The 20650-nt window shown below is 36.0% G+C and overlaps 1 protein-coding gene across 4 annotated transcripts in view; it reads left to right on the forward strand.

Moving 5' to 3' along the window:
• Positions 1-20650, forward strand: part of Klhl32 (kelch like family member 32) — a 192128-nt gene that overhangs the window by 164485 nt on the left and 6993 nt on the right. For 2 of the 4 annotated variants that reach the window (XM_015499464.2, XM_048811362.1), the window contains 4 exons: positions 510-1236; positions 14238-14296; positions 17410-17602; positions 19858-19952. In XM_015499464.2, coding sequence (XP_015354950.2) covers positions 510-1236; positions 14238-14296; positions 17410-17602; positions 19858-19952 — 1074 coding nt within the window. Of the gene's footprint in view, positions 1-509; positions 1237-10557; positions 10624-14237; positions 14297-17409; positions 17603-19857; positions 19953-20650 lie in introns of those variants that run through there. The other 2 variants (XM_048811554.1, XM_048811400.1) reach the window with 2 other exon arrangements.

Raw genomic sequence — 20650 nt, forward strand, 5'->3', positions numbered from 1 at the left:
ATAAGTAAATAAAATTGTCAAGTTGCAACCTTACTTTTTTCCTTCTTGCTTCCTGACTGTTATGCCATCCAAAAGGGTAGGGAAAGTCTTTTTTCTTTCTAAATCATTCTACTAATGTCATACTGATTTTCTCTCACGTACATCCCATGGTTCCAGATGATCTCATGTTTTCTTATTTTTCTCATCTTGGTACAGCATCTTGCCTCATGGGGTTAACATGTTACTTGAACTGAGATGGCAATGATTACCACAGTTCTTCTGTGTCTCTGCTGATATGGGCGGGGGGAAAATTTCCTTGCCTGGTTATCAAAATATTCCAGCATTACAATACATACCACTATTAGGTATAATTGTAATGCACCAATAAAAAATATTCCAGTATTGTACTGTGTAGGAAAAATTGTATTAAGTGTCTGAAAGACTACATGGAGGCCTGTGTATATGTCATTGATGTTGCTTTTTCTTTCTTACCCTTGATTCTCTTCTTATCTCACTTCCCTCTGTTTCAGCTAGCTGTGAGGTGGTTGGAACACAACTGCCATTACCAGTACATGGATGAACTCCTGCAGTACATCCGCTTTGGCCTAATGGATGTGGATACTCTCCATACAGTTGCCCTGTCCCATCCCCTCGTCCAGGCAAGTGAGACGGCAACAGCTCTTGTCAACGAGGCCCTGGAATACCACCAGAGCATCTATGCACAGCCTGTCTGGCAGACCTGCAGGACCAAACCTCGCTTCCAATCAGATACTCTATATATCATTGGTGGGAAAAAGCGTGAGGTGTGTAAAGTCAAGGAACTTCGGTACTTTAATCCTGTTGATCAGGAGAATGCTCTCATAGCCGCCATTGCCAACTGGAGTGAACTGGCTCCCATGCCTGTGGGAAGGAGTCACCACTGTGTGGCAGTCATGGGGGACTTTCTTTTTGTAGCAGGAGGGGAAGTGGAGCATGCCAGTGGCCGGACATGTGCTGTGAGGACTGCCTGTCGCTATGATCCTCGCAGTAATTCCTGGGCAGAGATAGCACCCATGAAAAACTGCCGGGAGCATTTTGTGTTGGGTGCCATGGATGAATACCTCTATGCAGTTGGGGGCAGAAATGAACTGCGTCAGGTTCTGCCTACAGTTGAGCGATATTGCCCCAAGAAGAACAAATGGACTTTTGTGCAGTCCTTTGATCGATCTCTATCATGTCATGCTGGATATGTGGCTGATGGTCTTCTTTGGATATCAGGTAGAACATGCCTCATATGTTGGATTTATCTAAAAACACTTTCACTATGGCATAAATGTAAAAGTCAAGCTTTGGTAGTATGTCCTTGTGTGATTGAGTTAAGGATGCTATTTTAGCTAATTAACAATCATTTATTGAGCACCTACTCCATAGAGAACAATGTAATTAGAAGTAATTGACCTTTCTATGAATTTATGAGTGATTAGTGGTGTAAAAATTTAAGTTGAAAATTAATGGCCCATCACATCTGTTTTTCTATCAAACCTTCTATTGTTTAAATCATCAGCCCTCAATTCTTGGATTATGGTGCACAATTTGTGTTTTATCTAAGTCCTTTGCTTTTTCTTTCTCTTTTGGCTGCCTGACAAAAAGTCATTTCTTCACAGTCAAGTTAGAAAAGGTAAAAGCCTAGTAAATCCATTTTTCTGGGTATAGCAATGGATATATATTTAGGTATTAACTATGCTGTGTATTGAAGGAAGGCATTTAAGTTAATGAAACAAAGCTTTTGTATTATCTGTGAATAGTGTTATTCTTTACCATCTGAATCTTTCATTCCTGTTTACCTTCCCATTTTTACTAATTATTTGGGAGTACAGTTTGAGCTCTATTTTAATTTACTTTTTATTTTTTCTTAGACAACTTTTGTTTATGGAAAAAGTAAAAGGAGTAATATATTGAACATGAGCCCATAATCCAGCTTCAATGGTTTATTTGATCATTGCTAATCTTGTTTCATCTACACCTACAAACACCTTCACACCCCTACTGGCTGCCTTTTGGCATGTACAAGGAGTCTGTGGGGCATATAGTATCAGTCTCACAGTGTCAACCTGTGTTTTCATTCCCACTGTGGAGAAAGACCTGAAGTGTCCGCTTTTGAAAGAATTGCCTACAGGGAAGGAAGTTGCATCTTCTTTCAGTTGAGGGATACACAATGTAACCCAAATGCAACTTGAATTTCTGTGTCATCAAGGGGAATAGAAAGATTGATGACGTAAATAGTAAGGGAAACTTTGATGTTTGTACTTGGAGAAAATGATCCCGTTATGAAGTGAAGTTTTCTCAGCTTTCTTCAGTGATCATCTCCAATTTTTTAACAGCTGTTTTGACAAAATTCTTACTCACATTAAATTAAATTTGTTTGTATTTTACTCATTTTGTCCTTTTGTTTTCAATAACCAAGGACACATTCACAGTCTCAGCTTCTCTGGTGAAAATTCACTGATTTTGATGTGACCTAACCAACATTAGGGTTTAAGTGCTCAATAAATTAATAAATGAAGTTATGACTAGTAGTATGGAAGAGAGTAAGTTAACAGAACCTAATAATTACTCTTCCTATGTACCAAACCAGCAGTAGAAATGAGTACGTTAGTGTATAGAGATATATTTAAATAAAAACCTTGTTTATCTAGTAACTTCTTTCTTTTTCTTGAAATATATATTTCAACAGTTAAGAAAATAGCTGCCAGGACTATATCCTGTTGGTTTTGCTAAAGAAACTTCAACTCACTGCAAATAAGTATTTTCGAATAGAAAGAACAGATCTGTACTTCCTTGTACAACAGAACAATGATGGATTTATGAAATCAATGCAGTTTATGTTTTCTCCCAATTTATATTCATTCCATTGACTCATTTGGTTTCATGTATTGTTAATTTACTATATTCCTAAATTTTTCATTGCACCTTCTAAACTTTGTATAAATTTCTCATATTTAAATAAACATTCCTTATGTTTTGGACTATAAAGCTAGCTTTTTAGAAATGCTGGGGTTTCCTTTACATAGTTTTAAAGATAGGACTACTTAGTACCTTTTTCAGTGAGGCTTAAGAAAGCACAGGAGCTCATCTTAGACTAGCTAGATCAATCATCCTGGTATCGAGTTAACTTCCCTTTCAATGTGAGCCTGTATGTTTCCTTTTCCATTTTATTAAATCTGTCAATTTATTACATATCTTTCTGCTCTCTCACTTTGTGTTTCTCCTACTGGTAAAGAAAACACATTTTTCTTTGTTCTTCTTTTGCACTAATGTATGCTGCCTGTGTTAACCGTACTTAATGAAAACAATCACAATTTTCTCAGGTTTGTTTCTCCCTACTGTGTACTTGAGATGAAAAACTCACTTTCCTGTGTACAGTACAATACCTTTAATTGGAAAGAAGAGGAAATCACCTGACATTTCTAATACCTTCAGTCATCTGCCTTTTTCCTCAGGCCCAGCTTATAATAAATCAATTGTGAATCTAACCATGAATAGGGAGGGGTGACTAGATTTGCTAATGGGCCCCTTAAAAAAAAAAAGACAGGTATACTTCACCATCCCTATCACTGATTTAGAAATGTTAACCTAATTTTTTGGAGCAGATGAAAATGTTTCAGGCTATTTCTTATCTTGGACCAAATAATCAAGTATTTCCAATTTAATTGATGGGGGATTGAGTCATTGGCATCCTTCTGGAATTTTGCAAGCTTTGCCTGAGGTGTAGTATGGATTATAGAATGTGGATTTTAGAGGCTTAGTTCTGTTCCATAGAACACAAAATGAATGTTTCTTTAGAGACTCAATATTTTCAGCGTGCTGCCTCCCTCCTTCCCTCCCCCACTTCTCTTTTTGTCCATCTTGGGTTCAAGACATCTTGAACACTGTCCATAATTTTTAATGTGTGACAAGCAGAAGGGAATTCAGGAACTCAGGCTGTATGGCTATACCCATTAGCATTTAATTTAAGATGTTAGAGATAGTCAAATTTTACAAGCTCCTATAGCATTTGACATTGTGACCCAGTTCACAAATGCTCCATACCATTTCAATTTGAATTCACAGTACTGAAATAAAATAAGCATTAAATATCCTGCAGCTGTGTTTTAAAATACATGCTCTCTGTTGTAAGGTATAGTCTGTGAATTACTAAAAATATTTTTTTTTCTTTTAGTGTGTGCGGGAAAATTAATCCTGAGCTCATCTTGCAGAACGACTTATCTTTTTATTTTTGTCTAATGGCAGCAAGATAATGAGAAGCTAGCTACAAAATTAGAGCTTTAAAACTATAAAAATAAGACAAATGTTATTGCATTTGCTCAAAAGCAATGTATTTAATGCTTTATTGATTCTCTTAGTGAATGATACATCCTTATAAAGTATAGTGCTGGGTCGTAGATAAATACAATTAATTCAGCAAACACAATTCTTGCCCTCTAGGAGCTGACAATCAAAGACATTTCAAAGATATTTCATTAATGAAAGAACATATGTTAAAGCTTCTTTAACTCCCTAGAAGCTATGTTTATTTTTGTCTTGATTAAATTTATATGAAGCTTTATTGCCCCATTTTAAAATAACTAATTTATTTAAAACTACTAAAGGGAGTTTGGTTTTTCTAGTATCTATTACAATTAGAACAATGTAAAATTTTATTAACATTTTTAAAATACCATAGTTTTCACTTTCCTTTCTCAGTGCAGATAGTATTTTGCTTACATTTTAAAAATTATGTACAAAATATTGGTAATTAACAGCAGGCATGGTAGAAGTTTTGTTGTGGTGTCCTGAGACAGTAGAGTATGGTCATACATACATGTGAAATTTCCCTACTTCTTATCAATCACGAGATGCTGAGCAGAGTTCCTAAGCTCCCTAGGTCCTATTCTAGACTAGCACTAGAGGAACAAAGTAGAGCCTAGTATATAATTATAGTGCATGATACTATTATGGTAGAAATCTTTGCAAGGTACAGAGTCTTTGCAATGCAGGGAGTAAATATTGCAGGGGGGGGGCAAATTCCAACCGAACTTGGCCTCAGATTACTGAATACTTTATATACATTCATTAACCCCTCTCCTTCTCGCAAATAGAATGTTGGACAAACCTAGCAATGCCTATATAATTGTTGCTCAGTGTCCATGGGGAGTTGGTTCCAGGACACACACACACACACACACACAAACACACACACCACAGATAGGAAAATCCTCAGAGGGGTTCACTTACATAAAATGGCATAGCATTTGCATATACCCAAGTATGTCATTCTGTATAATACAATACAAAGTTTTATGTAAATAGTTGTTTTAATGTGTGATTAGGGAATAATGATAGAGGGAAAATGTCTGTAGATGTTCATTATAGATATATTTCCCCAAAAATATTTTGCATCTGTGGTTGGTTAAATCCATAAATGTGGAACCCATGGACACAAAAGGCTGACTATAACAAGGGTGCTGATCCTTTGGGAGGAGAATAGTTAAGAGGAGGGTAGGGTGTTGACTCACCTCACCAAATATGTGACACACTTGCCCTCTCCATGCCCTACTATCCTTCTCCCACACAGTCTGCTCCACTGTCCCTAACTTCCTCACTGTCTCTGATTTTCCTCTAGACCCCTCCCTTGGACTCAGAGAGGACATTGTCTTCTGTTTTTCAGAGCAAATGTGAGATAATAGAAGGAGGTAGTAGAAAGTATGAGAAGACCCATGGGCCAGAGATGGTCTGGAAATGAGTCAAGGGCAGAAGGTTGGGAAACACTGGTAAGGAGGATGCTGAGTGGGGGACTCAGGAAGGAGCCCTAGTATGCAGGATGGACAAGTGGGAGGAGGGGAGGAGTGTTAACAGGAACCACACAGAAGGTCCAGTGAGGAAGAGCTGCCCAAGACCAGAGGGACTTCAAAGTCCAAAATATTTCCACTACATTTTTCAATCAGGAGAAATTCAGTGAAAGCAATCTGGGGAGTTCAACAAGTGGACACTAGAATTTAGTAGTTTAATGTGACTGGAAAGTCAGGAAGTAGAAACCATAGGTCCAAGTTACATTGACAAGAAATCTGGAAAATTCTCTTTTACAATACCCATGGACAGTGTATCATCTAAACTTTCACTGAATCTGATTTTATCAGACAAGTTTTCAATTATTGCCTGGCGTCCCCTACATGAAGAGAATTTCCTGTTTCTAGGTACACACATATTTCAGTCCACATGATAGCAACATTGTTTTATTATAAATGAATAGTATTTTGGCCTTAGGAAGAGAAAAAGGAGATTAGAAAAGAAGGAAGGAAGAGGAAAGTTTAGCTGAGAAAAGAGAGCATAGTTATAAGAGGGTCAAATGAGGACATTTTTTAAGGTTACATGTGCATTAATAAAATTTATAGTTAAGAAAAAGAACTGAGTGGAACTGAAGATGTAGGAAAGAGGGGCACCCATTTGGTTGGTAAATTCGGAGGGCGAATCCTAGGTACCAAAAATGGTGATAAATCCTGGGATACAATATTGACAACAGACACGGAGTCCTGAACAGGCAGGAAGGTATGGGGGGCGGGGATGGGTCTCTAAATGGGAAAAAAAAGACCCTTCCTGCACTAATCCTGGGGAGAAGAAAATAATGATAGGTGTGGACCCAAGCATGTTCACAGATGAGGGACAGGAACCTGAGAGGTTTCCTTGTTGATAGATTCAAGTGAGAGGCAGAATAGACTGTTGAGATTGTGTCATGTCAGGACTAGGTCAGAAAGCCTGAGGAGAGTGACCTGGCAAAAAACTTCAAAGAGTAAATAGAGAAGGAATTGACAGTTTTTTTAAAATTAAGTTTTCAGAGCCCATACTAAGATTGGAAGTTATAAAATTGTGGTGGCCCCATTTGCATATTTCTGTTCTATTTTTTTTGGGGGGTGGGTTCTTAGCAGAGAATTGGAAAAGGCAGATTCTGGATTCACTCACAGTGGAAGGCTTTTAAACTGAATAGCCTAGAGGGTCCTACTGGAAGGAGTTTAGTATGCTGGGATCCCAGTTAGGTGAGAGTCAGGGGCTGAAGGTTTGCTTGAGGGAGAACATAATGCCCTCATTTGTTGTGGCAGTAGATAATAGAACCCTTGTTTGTTGCCCCTGCACACAGTTGTCACATGAGGAGGCCACCAGCCTTTTAGAGGTTTAGTATTTCATAACTTGACATGTCACTTTAAGGTTCATAGTGAAACCAGGTGCAGTGGCACATGCCTGCAAACCCAGCTACTTCGAAGGCCAAGGAAGGGGATCACAAGTTCAAGGCCAGCCTGTGCAATTTAGCAAGCCCCTGTCTCAAATATAAAAAGAGCTGGTGATACAGATCAATGGTAGAGTGTTTGCTTAGCATGCAGGGAGACCCTACATTCAATCCCTAGTACTGCCAAAAAAAAAAAAAATTTATAGTGAATTGGCATGTTCATTAAGAATTAAATTTTCGTTGCTTTAGAGTCTAGCAACCAGCTTCTCCCAACAGTTATTTTTTCTCCTCTTTACTTCTACCCTCAGTCTTTACCCTTCCATATCTGAAAGGGATGAAAACTACAACCACACAATTAACTTGAGACAGAAGCCAAATGGGGATATGAACTACTCTGCATTGCTTTTAAATCCAAGTGGTTTAAAAGAAAGTAGTCAGATCACCTACATTTTCAAAAAGAAAACAAAAACATGAAAGTTTCATCCTAAATTCACTGACCTGTGTCCTGAAGATACAGCACTTTGTTTACTCTTACCCTGCTATGCAGAGAGATTTAAAGAGGTTACATGACTCCCCAGATCATGTAACTAACATTCAGCATATATTGGTTTGGGTCAGGAAATTGTTTTCTGAAAGAATCATGTGTTATAGTATAGTAATCTAATGAGCTTTAAAATTGTTATTTTATTTTTTTAAAAAAAGCTCAAACCATTGAGTCTAGAATTTACCTCATGGAGATAATTGGCTTAGTCTAGATGGTAACTCTAGAAATCAAGAGGCTGGGATAAAGGGTAAGCTGGATGGCTTTTGCTAAAACCATGTGGATTATGTCATTTTTTTTATTCCCAAGATGAAGGAAGATGGTTAAAGGTACATCATGGAAATGGGGAATGGTTTATGGAGCTGGTTGACACAGGAGAGAGAGAAAAGACCAGCAAGAACCCAGAAAAGCCAATAGAGATACTCAGAGGTGAACTCCAGAGCTTAATCCTAATGTGCAAAATATTTGGAGGAAGGATTCTGATTCCAAAGACTGGGGATTAGAGTGAATTTTGTTGAGATTTTAAAGGGCAGATGTCCCGTCTTGACATCAGCATTACAGTACATTTTACCATTTCATTTACTTAAAACAACACACCTATGTCTGGAATTTAAGTTTGTACCTGTTCACTTTCAATGACATAAAAATAATATACATTTTAAAGTGTGGCAACTTTTTCATTATATTTTGTAAATTTGAGACCTTTTTTATAGGTTTTGAGTATATTATTTACCTCTTCATTTGTGTGAGTTCCTCAAGTACAACAGAAATAATATGGATGCTAGTTTTAATTTAATGCATGGATTAAGTATCCCTAGATTTGAAATGATAATTTAGTACAAAGATTTTCAACTTTAATTGTTTATATAGCATTATTAACACTCTGAAAATATGGACAGTTTAACATTGTATAAAAATAGATAATAAAAAAGTTTATTCTTGAATTTATTTAAGTATCCCTATGATGTCACATTTCCCAAGAGCTAATAGTATATTTAGCTCTGTAAAAATAGCTAATATGAACTCACACTTAATGCCTGGTCATTCTTTGGGTAATTAAACTTTAAATGTGAAGGTTCAGTTTTTTTGAGAATTGGAGCAAGTTTATATAGGAGGAGCTTAAACTATTAAAGAAGGAAAAAGCCCTGGGATACCCAAATAAACTGGGTAGTAATCCTGGCTATTAGAAAAATGAACTCTAATAATCTATTTTAAGACTACAAAATTTATCAATTCAGTATTCCACACAGTCATTTGTACCTTTTATGGAAATGGTTAGAAATGTCAATAAAATGGCTATAGTATTTTAGTAAATTTCCATTTATGGATTGCCTGCATGCTAAACACTCTATCTAATTCCTTTCAAATCTATGAGGGATATATACTCATCTCCATTTTGCCTCTGAGGAATCTAGCATTGGCTATGGTAAATGGCTCTCCCAGAGACACAGTCATAAAGGAGCCCATGTTAATCCTATAGCCTGTTTTAAAACTGTTCCTCTAGATTTTCATGAAGGTGAGCACTGTAGTCTCCAAGAAAGTTGCAGAGAACTTGTGATAGACTGGAGTATTCTCCAACCTAAGAGCATGGAAACGACCAGTTCTTTGCATCCCACTCTGTCTTGGTTACACAGTAGCACTATATTAGGAATCAGAGGATTCTACTCCTAGTTTAGTGTAGAACTCTCTATGAACACAGGTATTTTCTGTCTTTGAAAAACAACAACAAAATGAACCATTAGACTTTTCCCACTCTGACTGAAGTATAATGAGAGCAGTTTTTCTGAGTACTCTATTTTATATACACTGCCAGCACTGACCAGTTGTTGCCTTTTGAACACAGTATGAGTGTTTAGCAGATCTTGGGAGCAGAGACAAAGCTTGCTTGTTTGGCAGTTACTCATCGTCTTCTCTCCAGTATTCATTCATTCATTTGTCACAACATTTTGGGGGGAGTCGTACAGGGAAGCTTAAGAAAAACTGCTTTACTCTTGTCTTGATTATAGAAAGCACTTCTCACTATTGGTAGCATGGTGGTAATTTTTCATTCCTTCTGGCAACTTTAAAAGACTTATTTGACTTTGGGGGAACCTACAGTATATCTCTAAGTCACAGTTCAAAAGTATATGACAAGATTTCTCATTTTCAATTTTGGTTGAAAAGTCTTAACTTTGACTGTGGCACTTCAAAGTTAGAGAAAACTTGGCTTTAAAAATGGAAGCTGATATGAGATGGCATATTTAATGACAGATGTATCTATAGAAAGCTGTTAAGATGCAGATTATCCCCTCTGGGGTGGGGGAGGGAGATCAAAACTGCCAATCTATAAAATATACTTGATAGAGGAAGGCTTGGAATCTATCTTCGCAAGTGCTTTGATTGCAGGGGACAGTATAGCAGCATGTGGCATCATAACCCAGAGCAGACAAATCAGCTTGATGACTTTCAAAGCCAGGAATACTGCTGCAGGCAAGGGTACTCCAGTCTAGGAGAAATTAAAACATATAGAGACTGTTATTAATTCCATATCTATTTTTGTATAGTCAAATCTGTATGCAAATCCTTAGCATCTCATTTCAGCAGATTAATCTAAAAGTGAAGAGTGTTATGTGAAGAGAATGTAATGATAAAGCTCTGCAAATGAGTAACACTGCTAAAGAAATGTGGGCTGCAAACTTGGATGCTTTTTATAAAATTTATTTTTTTGTACTGAGAAGAAATGTTTTTTATTTATATGCTCATTTGTAAATCATTTCAAAAGGAAAGAAATAGAACTGATTTCCAACATTTTCCTTTGCAGTTCTGACTTGGCAAAAGTTACTACACTAAGCTTGCTAGGCACCTCCTGTGGTTTCACATTCTAGAGGTAATCAACCAAATAACTAACTGAGACTTTTATCTTTACTCCCAACTAGTAATCCAATATCTCATTTCTAAACATTGTCATCTGAGTGAAAATTTGTATGTAAGTGTAAGAAATCTAATTACTGAGTGCAAATTAACAAAACATTCTATTATAGATGCATCTATGGAAGCTAGTAAATAATAATTCTAAATAATAATTATCATTATTTATTATACATGGAGATATTGTGTGCCCTGTTTGGGAGTGGGGATATAATAGCTCCATTCTAATCCATTGCTTATGAATTTAATCTATAAGGGGCAGAGTCTGATACATACAGTCATGTAAATATTTTCAAATAGTGTCATAAAGTGGAGAGTTGACTGCAGTAGATACTAATTCTGTCCCATATTTCTAAAACAAGTAGGGAAACTTGCAAAGTTTTAAAATAATAGGTGGGAACTTTTATCTTCTGTTCCCTTTCAATTACAGAAATGATTAAAGGAAAGCTGGACATTAATCCAGTAGCTATGTCCCAGGCTGAAAGCATTGACAATCATATTAACCTTGAACATGTATATGATTTGATGGTTCTTGTGTGGTTATTCTGAAAGAGAATTATTAAATATTCCATTTTTAATTGGGTAGGAAAGGAAAGATTGGGAGAAAAGCAACAAACATTAAAATTTATTTTGACACACATCTTGACTACATAGGCATTTTAGGCTCAGCTTTCTTAAATGTGTTTTCCTTTTGTTTCATTTTAGAAATGAGACGTTCAATGAGAAATCCAGAGAAAATATTTTTGAGGGCAAGAATCTCCCTTCTATTCTTCGTTAATTTTCTCTGATGACAAAATTTTTATTGATCATAAAAGTGGTTGAAAGCCTTAGAATTTAAAAAAAAAAGTGTAACCTTCAAGCTACTCCATGATCAAATATGTGAAAGATATAATTTCCTTATAGGGATTGAATCAGAGTAATGATTGGTCTGGGCAGGTTCCCTCATCTTTATGTGTCCATTAGTATTTGTTGATTCTTCCAGCTCAGTTGAGAGTTAGGCACTAACCCTCTGCATCATATTCAAGCTGATTTGAAACTTAACCATGGAGTTGATGGTGAAGACCTATTCAAAGCATTTGAACAGTCAAAGCCAAAATTGTACTGGATAAAGTTAAACGGACTATTTCAGTGCGGGGAGAGAGATCAGAATGGAGTTTGGAATAAACTCCTTTAAAGCAAAGAGATTTTTAAGAACTGCTTTTTAAGCACTGGGGTGAACAAGCAGAAAAGTACTGAGGAAATTTGGGGGGAAGATGGATCGATGTATGTTGTTGAGCACATTCAGTTACTTCTTAGTTTGCTCTTATTCCCTGTGATGAGGCTGTTGCTTATTGGTGCATATCAGTATTAGGTTCCTGCCCTCCCAAAGAAATTGGGAGATAGGGTGCCATCTTGCTTATATTTCAAAGGGATGGCTCCCACCCAAGTCCTCGAAGTTTTTCTTGGATTGTAAAAGTAGAATGTGTCTTTTAAAATGATTTTTATCTCAAAGAGGCAGAGAAATAATTTATAAATAATCTTTCTAAAATAAATGTCCTAAGAAAGGTCAGGGACCTAGCGGCAGGAAGTGACTTGAAACTGGGGAAACATAAAGACTTCTTGGTCATTATTATAGCAGTATTATGTTTTTTAATTTTTTTTAATTTCTTAAATTTTTTTTAGTTGTAGATGGACAAAATACCTTTATTTTATTTATTTATTTTTATGTGGTGATGAGGATCAAACACAGTGCCTCACATGTGCTAGGCAAGCACTCTAATGATGAGCTACAATCCCAGCCCAGTATATATGTTTTTAATTCAAAAAATTACCATTTGTTAGCCTGGCTCAATTTCAGATCTTTATTGCAAAATTACCTGCTTCTTCATGACACTTATTAAAGCAAGAATGTTATTCATTTTACAGTAGTGTCTAGAACTAAGTATAAGGCAATATTTCTAAAGAAAGACATTTTTGGTTCCTGTATTCCTGTTATTTTATTACCTAAAATTTTCTCACTGTATTGTTTTATGTGTTGTTCTTTAGTTTTTACATTTGATGGTAAAAAAATTAAGATAGGACTTAAAAGATTTTGGACTTCATAGGACTTATTGTATACCAAAACCATGAAAAAAAGTGTAGGTCAAGTATCCTCTATCTAAAGTGCTTGGGACCAAAAGTGTTTCAATTTTGGATTTATTCAGATTTTGAATATTTGCCTACACATACAGAGATGTCTTAAAGATGGGAACCAAATCTAAACACAAAATTTATTTTTTTTATATATACATATAATTTTACACAGCATTTTTAGTGTGCCTGTATTTTGACTACAATCTGTCACTTGAGGTTGGGTGTAGAATTTTCCACTTGTGGCATCATGTGAGTGTTCAAAAGTTTTCAAATTCTGGAACATTGGGATTTGGATTTTTGAATTAGGGGTGTTCAGCCCCTATGAGGACAAATAGAAGAAATACCTAAAAAGTTTGATGATTTTTTTGTGGGTTTTAATTAAACAGAAGGTCTTAATTCTCTTGAATCTAAGCACTGTTAAGGAGGTTTTATAAAAATTGACCACAACAGCTACACAGGAGAATTTCAGATTTGTTCTGTCCAGTTTGGTAGCCATTAGCCACATGTGCCTTTTTAAGTATTTGAAATGTGTCTAATCTGTCCTGTGTCAAATATACTCTGGACTTTGAATACTTGGTATTGAAAAAATATAAAATACTTCCTTATATTGATTTCATGTTGAAATTATATTTTGACTATATAGAGGTAATAGAATTTATTATTAAAGTTCACTACTCCTTTTTACTTTTTAATGTGGCTACTGGAAAATTTATAATTGTATATGCGACTCACATTTATGACTTTTGTTATATCTATTGCACAGCACTGGCTCCAAATCCCTTTTGATAAGTAATGTCCTTTGCTATATATAGTTGTTCCAAAGAAATATCAAGATATCACTGTGTTAATAAATGGAGAGTATAGCTTTAAAATTGTAAATTTAGCTAGTGGAAAGAATTTTCCATATAACATGTCCTTGGCATATGTTATATAGAGATTTGTCTATGTGTACTGTGTTCACTCCACTCTTCCCCTATATAATGTCCCTTATTCTGGACATGCAGAGCAACTTGCCAAAATTGGGGGCCCTTTTGATAACATCAGCAGGCTTGTTGCTTGTTCTCAAATGGAGGGCTTCTGAAACGTTTCTTAAAAATGAAATTGCTTTCCGGGCATGGTGGCACACATCTGTAATCCTAGCAACTCAGGAGACTGAGGTAGAAGGATCTCAAGTTCAAGGCCAGTCTGGGCAACAATGAGACCTCATCTTAAAAAAAATGAAAGAAAGAAAGAAAAGAAAGCTGGGAGATGTAGCTTAGTGGTGGTGGTAGTGGCCCTTGGTTTAATTCCTAGTACCACAAAAAAAAAAAGGAAAAATAAAATATACTATTACTTCATCAATAATAACTTCTTGATCATATCATGGATTCACCAGGAAGTATACGAACAAATCCTTAGCTGTAGCTAATTCTTTTTTCATTGTATTTCATTATTATGCTCTAACACGTTACTTTGTTACAGGTGGAGTAACTAACACCGCACAGTATCAGAACAGACTAATGGTATATGAACCTAACCAGGTAAGAATCATATAAGAAAAGCTCATTAACCTAATTAAAATGAATTTTTAAATATTCCCACAGGAATTAATAATTGGAATGTCAGGTCTGTACCTGCAAACAGTCATCTTAAGCTCATATAGGGATCGTGAGCTTATTTGTGTAAAATTTTTTGTTTACATTTTTGTTGTTATTGTTACAAAATTCCAGTTCCTCTAGTTTGTGCTATTCATAATGCTTCATTCTTTTAGAGCTTTGTATAATGCAGAAAGGATTGATTGTTCTATAGCTGTCCCCTCCTGGAAGGGATGCCATTGTAAGGGAAAAGCATGCTTGTAATTTTATTTTCAAATCAAATAACCAAAAAATATTTAACTTAATATAAACAACATTTTTTAGAACAGTACCTAAAATGCATTCAAGGTAAAAGTCTCTGAAGAGTTGAGTATATTTTTCATCCAATAGCTGGGGCCTAAATCAGAAGCATCCAGATTGTACCTGTTTGTCCACTTTTCATTGTATACTTAATGATGTTTGTGTCCTCCCAAAGAAATATTTTATTCTCTTTTCTTTCTACCAAAATATCTACAACTTTGGCAGATCCTAAAGAATTTTTCCATTTCTATGTTTGACAATACTCACAAGTGATTTGATTTTGAGGTTTATATTAATCAATTGAAGATATTGAGATATGAAACAACAGGTTGACCTTGGCAGTCTGAGTCAGGATTGACCACTAAAGATTTGTCTGTGGTCCTCAGTGTATTTGGTTATCTTTTTATTTTAGCAATTGATTCAGAATTTAATGAAGGCATTTCTCTTTTCACAAGTGTGTCTCCTGATGTCATTAGAAGCTGTAAATTTCAGAGACTAAATGTCCATGGGTCAGCTGTCTCAAGGGGGATCATTAATTGCAGTTGCTTGAGCTGGGTGCTTACATGGTTAAAGAGGAAGAAGGTGTTAACATTGCTCAAATGAGTTCTGTTTCATGTTTGTACACACATGCTCTTTTTAAAAATTCTGCTGGCATATTGTTTACGGTGGGTACTGGCAAACATCACATCTGCTTGCATCTTGCTCAGAATCTCAATAACTCTATCATTCAGCCCTGGTGCTTATTTCTCTTCTAGGCCTTTGTGGAGAGTCGATAATGCCTGCCATCTGCCACAGAGCACATCGCTACCTGCCAATAGGCAGGCTGGGGTGACCTCTGCTTCCCCACCACTGATTAGTATTCACACGCTAGCTTATTAGGAATGACCCCACCAGGCCTCCCTGTTTCTTTGCCTTTGCAGCGGTTGGCGGCTCACCTGGCAGGCACTGCAGTGAAGGAAGCTAAAGATATAATCAGGGGATGTAGGCAGGCTTTGCAAACCAGATGGCATCTATAGTCTTATGGCAGGGGACTGGACTGCTAATACAAACATTGATTCCTGATACTGTAATGGGTCATCTCATAGAAAGCACCTAAGAAAAGCATCATCAGAGTTTTTAGTTAAATTCACTCAAGTGTAATGTATTAAAGATATGTCTAAGCAAAACATCTAAAGAAAGACTTGATTATTTTATTAAAGAAGATATTTGATTAGAAGGAAATTCTTATTATAAACATGTTCAATGGGGAGCTGATAATGTACAAACAACTGTTTTTCCAGAGTGTATCTTTAAAAGAGAAATTAGAAATGACCTAGTATATATGCCTTTAGTGAATATATGCCCATAGTGTCTATACCTATGGTGAATATATGCCTGCAGTGTATATGCCAATGTTTAAACAGACATGCTTGTTGTTGCTGTTTGCTTCTTCCATTACAGCCTTGTGAACTAGTGACGTTCTATGTATTCAAAACATCATATGACTTTTTCTGGTTGAAATCCAAATTTTCCTGGCAAAAAAGGAAATTAGGTTCTTCCTGTGTGTTTAGTGTTTATGGAGAAATAAAATGGCTCAGTTTACTTACCTGTCCATTACTTGGTTGATATTTAAAGTTAAAGTCATATTTGAGTCTCTTCTAATTTTATAATTTATATTATATTTTAAATAAAACTCTTATTTTAAGCATGTACCCTCCTCATTACCAACAGTGACCTAGAACCAAATATTGAAGGTTCCACCATTCCTTAAAGTGCTCATATAAAACTTGACTTTCTGCCAATATAAATAAACATGTACCTAGAAATGACTTCTCTCAGTTTGGCAAAAGTTGTAACTGTAAATATATTAAAGGATGCCGATGCAAAGGAAATGTGGGAAGTTTGTTGCTGAACCAGACCTTAGCTCATCCATGGATCTCAGGTTAACTTTGGAGAGAACAGAAAAGCCACTCTAATCTAGCTTATTTAGGGGCCTACATGATTATTATAACAGTGATTATTAAAATAACTTATTTTTTTAAGTAGACATGTATTGTACATTTATTATATATCAGACATTTCCCAAGTGCTTTATGTATGTTATCACATTTAATCGACTGGTTCATTGGGTAGGTATTAATTTCCCCATTAACTCCATCAGGTAGATATTGTATCCACAGATGAGAAAATAGGCACAGAGAGGTTAAGTAAATTGCTCAAGATCACACATGCGTTATAACCCAGGCATTCTGGACCCAGAAACTTGTTCCTAATCATTATGCCTAATCACTAGCCCCAGTATACCTTAGCCATGGGTTTTCACTCTTAAGTGATTTTTATCAGTAAATTCTCTGAAGTGGGTAAGATAACCATCATGAAAAGTTTTAGTGTTTCCCTTATAAAATGAAAAACTGTCTTATAAAATGAAACAAACAAATGAAGGGCCTTATAGAAATCACAAATAGAATGAGAATACATAGTTCTTTTGTACTTGTTCTCATGAAAGAAGCCTATACCTTTCAAGATATTTAAACAATATTCAAATAAAAGTGACTGATAAGGGGCTGGGGTTCTGGCTCAGTGGCAGAGTGCTTGCCTTGCACATGTGAGGCCCTGGGTTCGATCCTCAGCACCACATAAAAAGAAATAAATAAAGCATGATATTAAAAAAAGAAGTGACTAATGAACATTAGGGTTCTCACTACTAATGAGCTATCCACTGCTGTTTTATGCCAAGGAAGTCTCTTATTTTAGAATGAACTTGAATTTCTTTTTTTCAGAATAAGTGGATAAGCCGCAGTCCCATGCTCCAGAGAAGGGTCTACCATTCCATGGCTGCTGTCCAAAGGAAGCTTTATGTTCTTGGAGGCAATGACCTAGACTACAATAATGACCGGATCCTTGTGAGACATATAGATTCCTATAACATTGACACTGACCAGTGGACACGTTGTAATTTCAACCTGTTAACTGGCAAGTATCTTGATTAAGTAAATAAGTTTAAAAAAATAAAATAAAATGCCGATTCATGAAGTTGCCAAACTTGTTTTCTTAGACATCCATAGTGCATCTCTAAATGTTAAGTGCATAGTGGGTATAACAACCGTTTTTTTTTTTTTTTAAACTGGTTCTTTTTAGCTATACATGACAGTATATATACTTATACAAGCATGGAATATATCCTATTCTAATTAGGACCCTAGTCTTGTGGATATACACTATGGTGGGCTTCACTGTGGTATTCATATATATATATATATACATAGGAAAGTTATGTCAGATTCATTCTATTGTCTTTTCTTTTCCTATCGCTCCTCCTCTCCCTTCATTCCCCTTTGTCTAATTCACTGAACTTCTATTCTCCCTCTCCCCTTATTGAGGGTTAGCTTCCAACTAACAGAAAACATTCAACCTTTGTTTTTTTGGGAGGATTGACTTATTCCACTTAGCATGATAGTCTCCATTCTATCTATTTACCAGCAAATGTCATAGTCATTCTTGTTTATGGTTGAGTCATACTCTATTGTTCTATACATGCCACATTTTCTTAATTCATTCATCTATTGAACAGCATTTAGGTTGACTCCATAGAATAGCTATTGTGAGTTGCTACACTAAGATTTCATCTCACTCCAGCCAGAATGGGAATTACCAACAGTACCAGTAACAACGACTTGCTTTTATTATTAACCAGAAAGGCATGCATTATCTTTCACAAAAAAATTGGACTCCAGCACATGGCTGGCATCTCGTTTCTCAGAGCCTGTACTACCTCTGTGCATTCTCATGTGACTAAGAGAAACATGTCAAGACTGTTACCATCGATGAATATTCATATAGGAACTTTGATGCATGGGGGAGGAATGAGGCACTGAAAGAGTTAGCTCTTTTTACAGAAAAAATTTATTTTGTATTTCTCATTGTTTTGTTGTCTTATTTCTTGTGAGTTCAGGAGAATGGTCTTCATTATTTGTCACTGTCAAATACTGTTTCTGGGTGTAGTCTCCTAGAAATTAAATCTTAGAGTAGTTCTGTGAATAGGGGTTTGATCATGTTTCTGGCCACACATTCCATCCAAGCATTTCCACAGGTCAATCCTAGCTGTAGCCCATCCTCATCCCAAAGAATGAAAACAAAGCTGAAACGCAACTTCTAATATTTCTTTTTGAAAGTGAACTTTTTTTCTCCTGTCAACTTGCATCATTAATATCCCCAAACAATCAGGTAGCTATCAGGGCTGCTCAAATAATAGGAAAATCACAAACTCAAAATGGTGGGTTAGATTAGTTCCTGAAGACATTTTAATATGCTAGTGAGCATTCAATTAGTCAAGGCTGCTATTGGAGGGCAACATTGGGAGCATAACCAGAGATGTGTATGCTTTGTATTGAGCTCCTGTTTTTTCAAAATGATTTTTGAGGCCCATTACAAGTACTTAACTCTCAGTTGTGGTAGTACCTTAGATCCTCCATCTCTGGATCTGGATTCTGCCTGCTATAGAATCCAGCTTATTTATTACTCCAGTGAGTCCTGTGTCAGCTCATCAATAAAAAGGGACTCTTTCACTCTCTGATGGCCTCCAGGGAAGAATTTGTGTTCGTGAGTTATTTTGTCTTCTTTTTTGAAATGGGAGGGGAAACATTTCATCATTTTGGCGTGTCAGTATCTAGGGATTATCCACACTAGTCCCAGCTCGAGAACTTTAATATAATCCTAAAACTGTTGTGTATGTAAAGAAAGGGAGGGTAGCAACTTTATCATTTTTTTCTGCCATTTGTCTTCATTTAGGGCATGCTAGGGGCATGGCTCTGTTTTATTGGCTTTTTGGGGTTGTAGGTATTGCTTTATAGATGTAAGCACTTGCTTTAAAAGCATTTGTGGATGCAAAAAGAGTTTTGCATTTCTAAAATATACCTTATTTCTGCCATTATAAATTAATGGCATACGACATAATATAGAACTCTTATTATGCTGTATTTAATATTATATTTACTAACTTTTCTGGCTAATAAATGTTTTGACTTGGTTTTGACCCAACACAGATTCATTCTCTGAGAAATAGTGGTTAATTCTCCATAATACTGGAGACAGTGATCAGCTGCTGTAAAAATCTCATGGAGTATACAGATGTACCACAGGGGAAAATTGTATCGTTCAGTGGCAAAGGGGTTAATTAAAATATGTAAGAAACAGATTTCTTTCTTTTTATTATGTTCTCTTTACTTTAGGCCAGAATGAATCTGGAGTTGCTGTCCATAATGGGAGAATATATTTAGTCGGTGGATATTCGATTTGGACAAATGAACCCCTGGCTTGTATCCAGGTGAGTGGTTGAAGTTCCTTTTGAATTTGCTCAAGTGGTTCATTGAGGATGTTTTGTAGTGTAGATATTTGGCCTCTAGACTTCATGCTGTATCCTAAAAACTGTGCCTACTAAACAATTGAGCTCTCTTGAAAATACAGATAGACAGACACAGCTTTGAAAATAAGTGTAAAATATATCGGAAACTGAGATACCTTACCCTTTTGTTACAAAACAAAAAAATTTAAATATCTTTGGTAATAGTTTGTCATACTCCCAAAACTTTATGGATACCTCTTTTTCCCTGCATTACCTTATTTTCTGTATCACGATTTGTTCATTTCCATAAATGGCACTTTCAAAGGTTTTCTTCTTTCCTGGCAAAGGCTGTGAATGGTAATAGTTAATGGCTGGCCTGACAGGGACAGCCTCTGCCTCAAAGAAATAACCCTAGCTTGTCGGCATGTGAGCAGCCCAGGCTGGGCAGGTTGCCAGCTGGGCCTTCCAGAACAGCAGTGGCCTTTGTTGATATACATATTTAAGGTATTATTCCTATTATTATTTTATAATCCTTACCATAGTTTTCTATTTTACATGTTCTCTGATAAAATTCTGACATATATTAGCACTGACCTTTTTCCTGACAACCAGAAAAGTATATCCTTAAACTACTCATATTATTTAATCTCATCTTTGTGGAAAGATTTTTAACAACTGCT

This window comes from Marmota marmota, unplaced genomic scaffold (genome assembly GCF_001458135.2).
Source record: "Marmota marmota marmota unplaced genomic scaffold, marMar, whole genome shotgun sequence".
Classification (NCBI taxonomy): domain Eukaryota; kingdom Metazoa; phylum Chordata; class Mammalia; order Rodentia; family Sciuridae; genus Marmota; species Marmota marmota.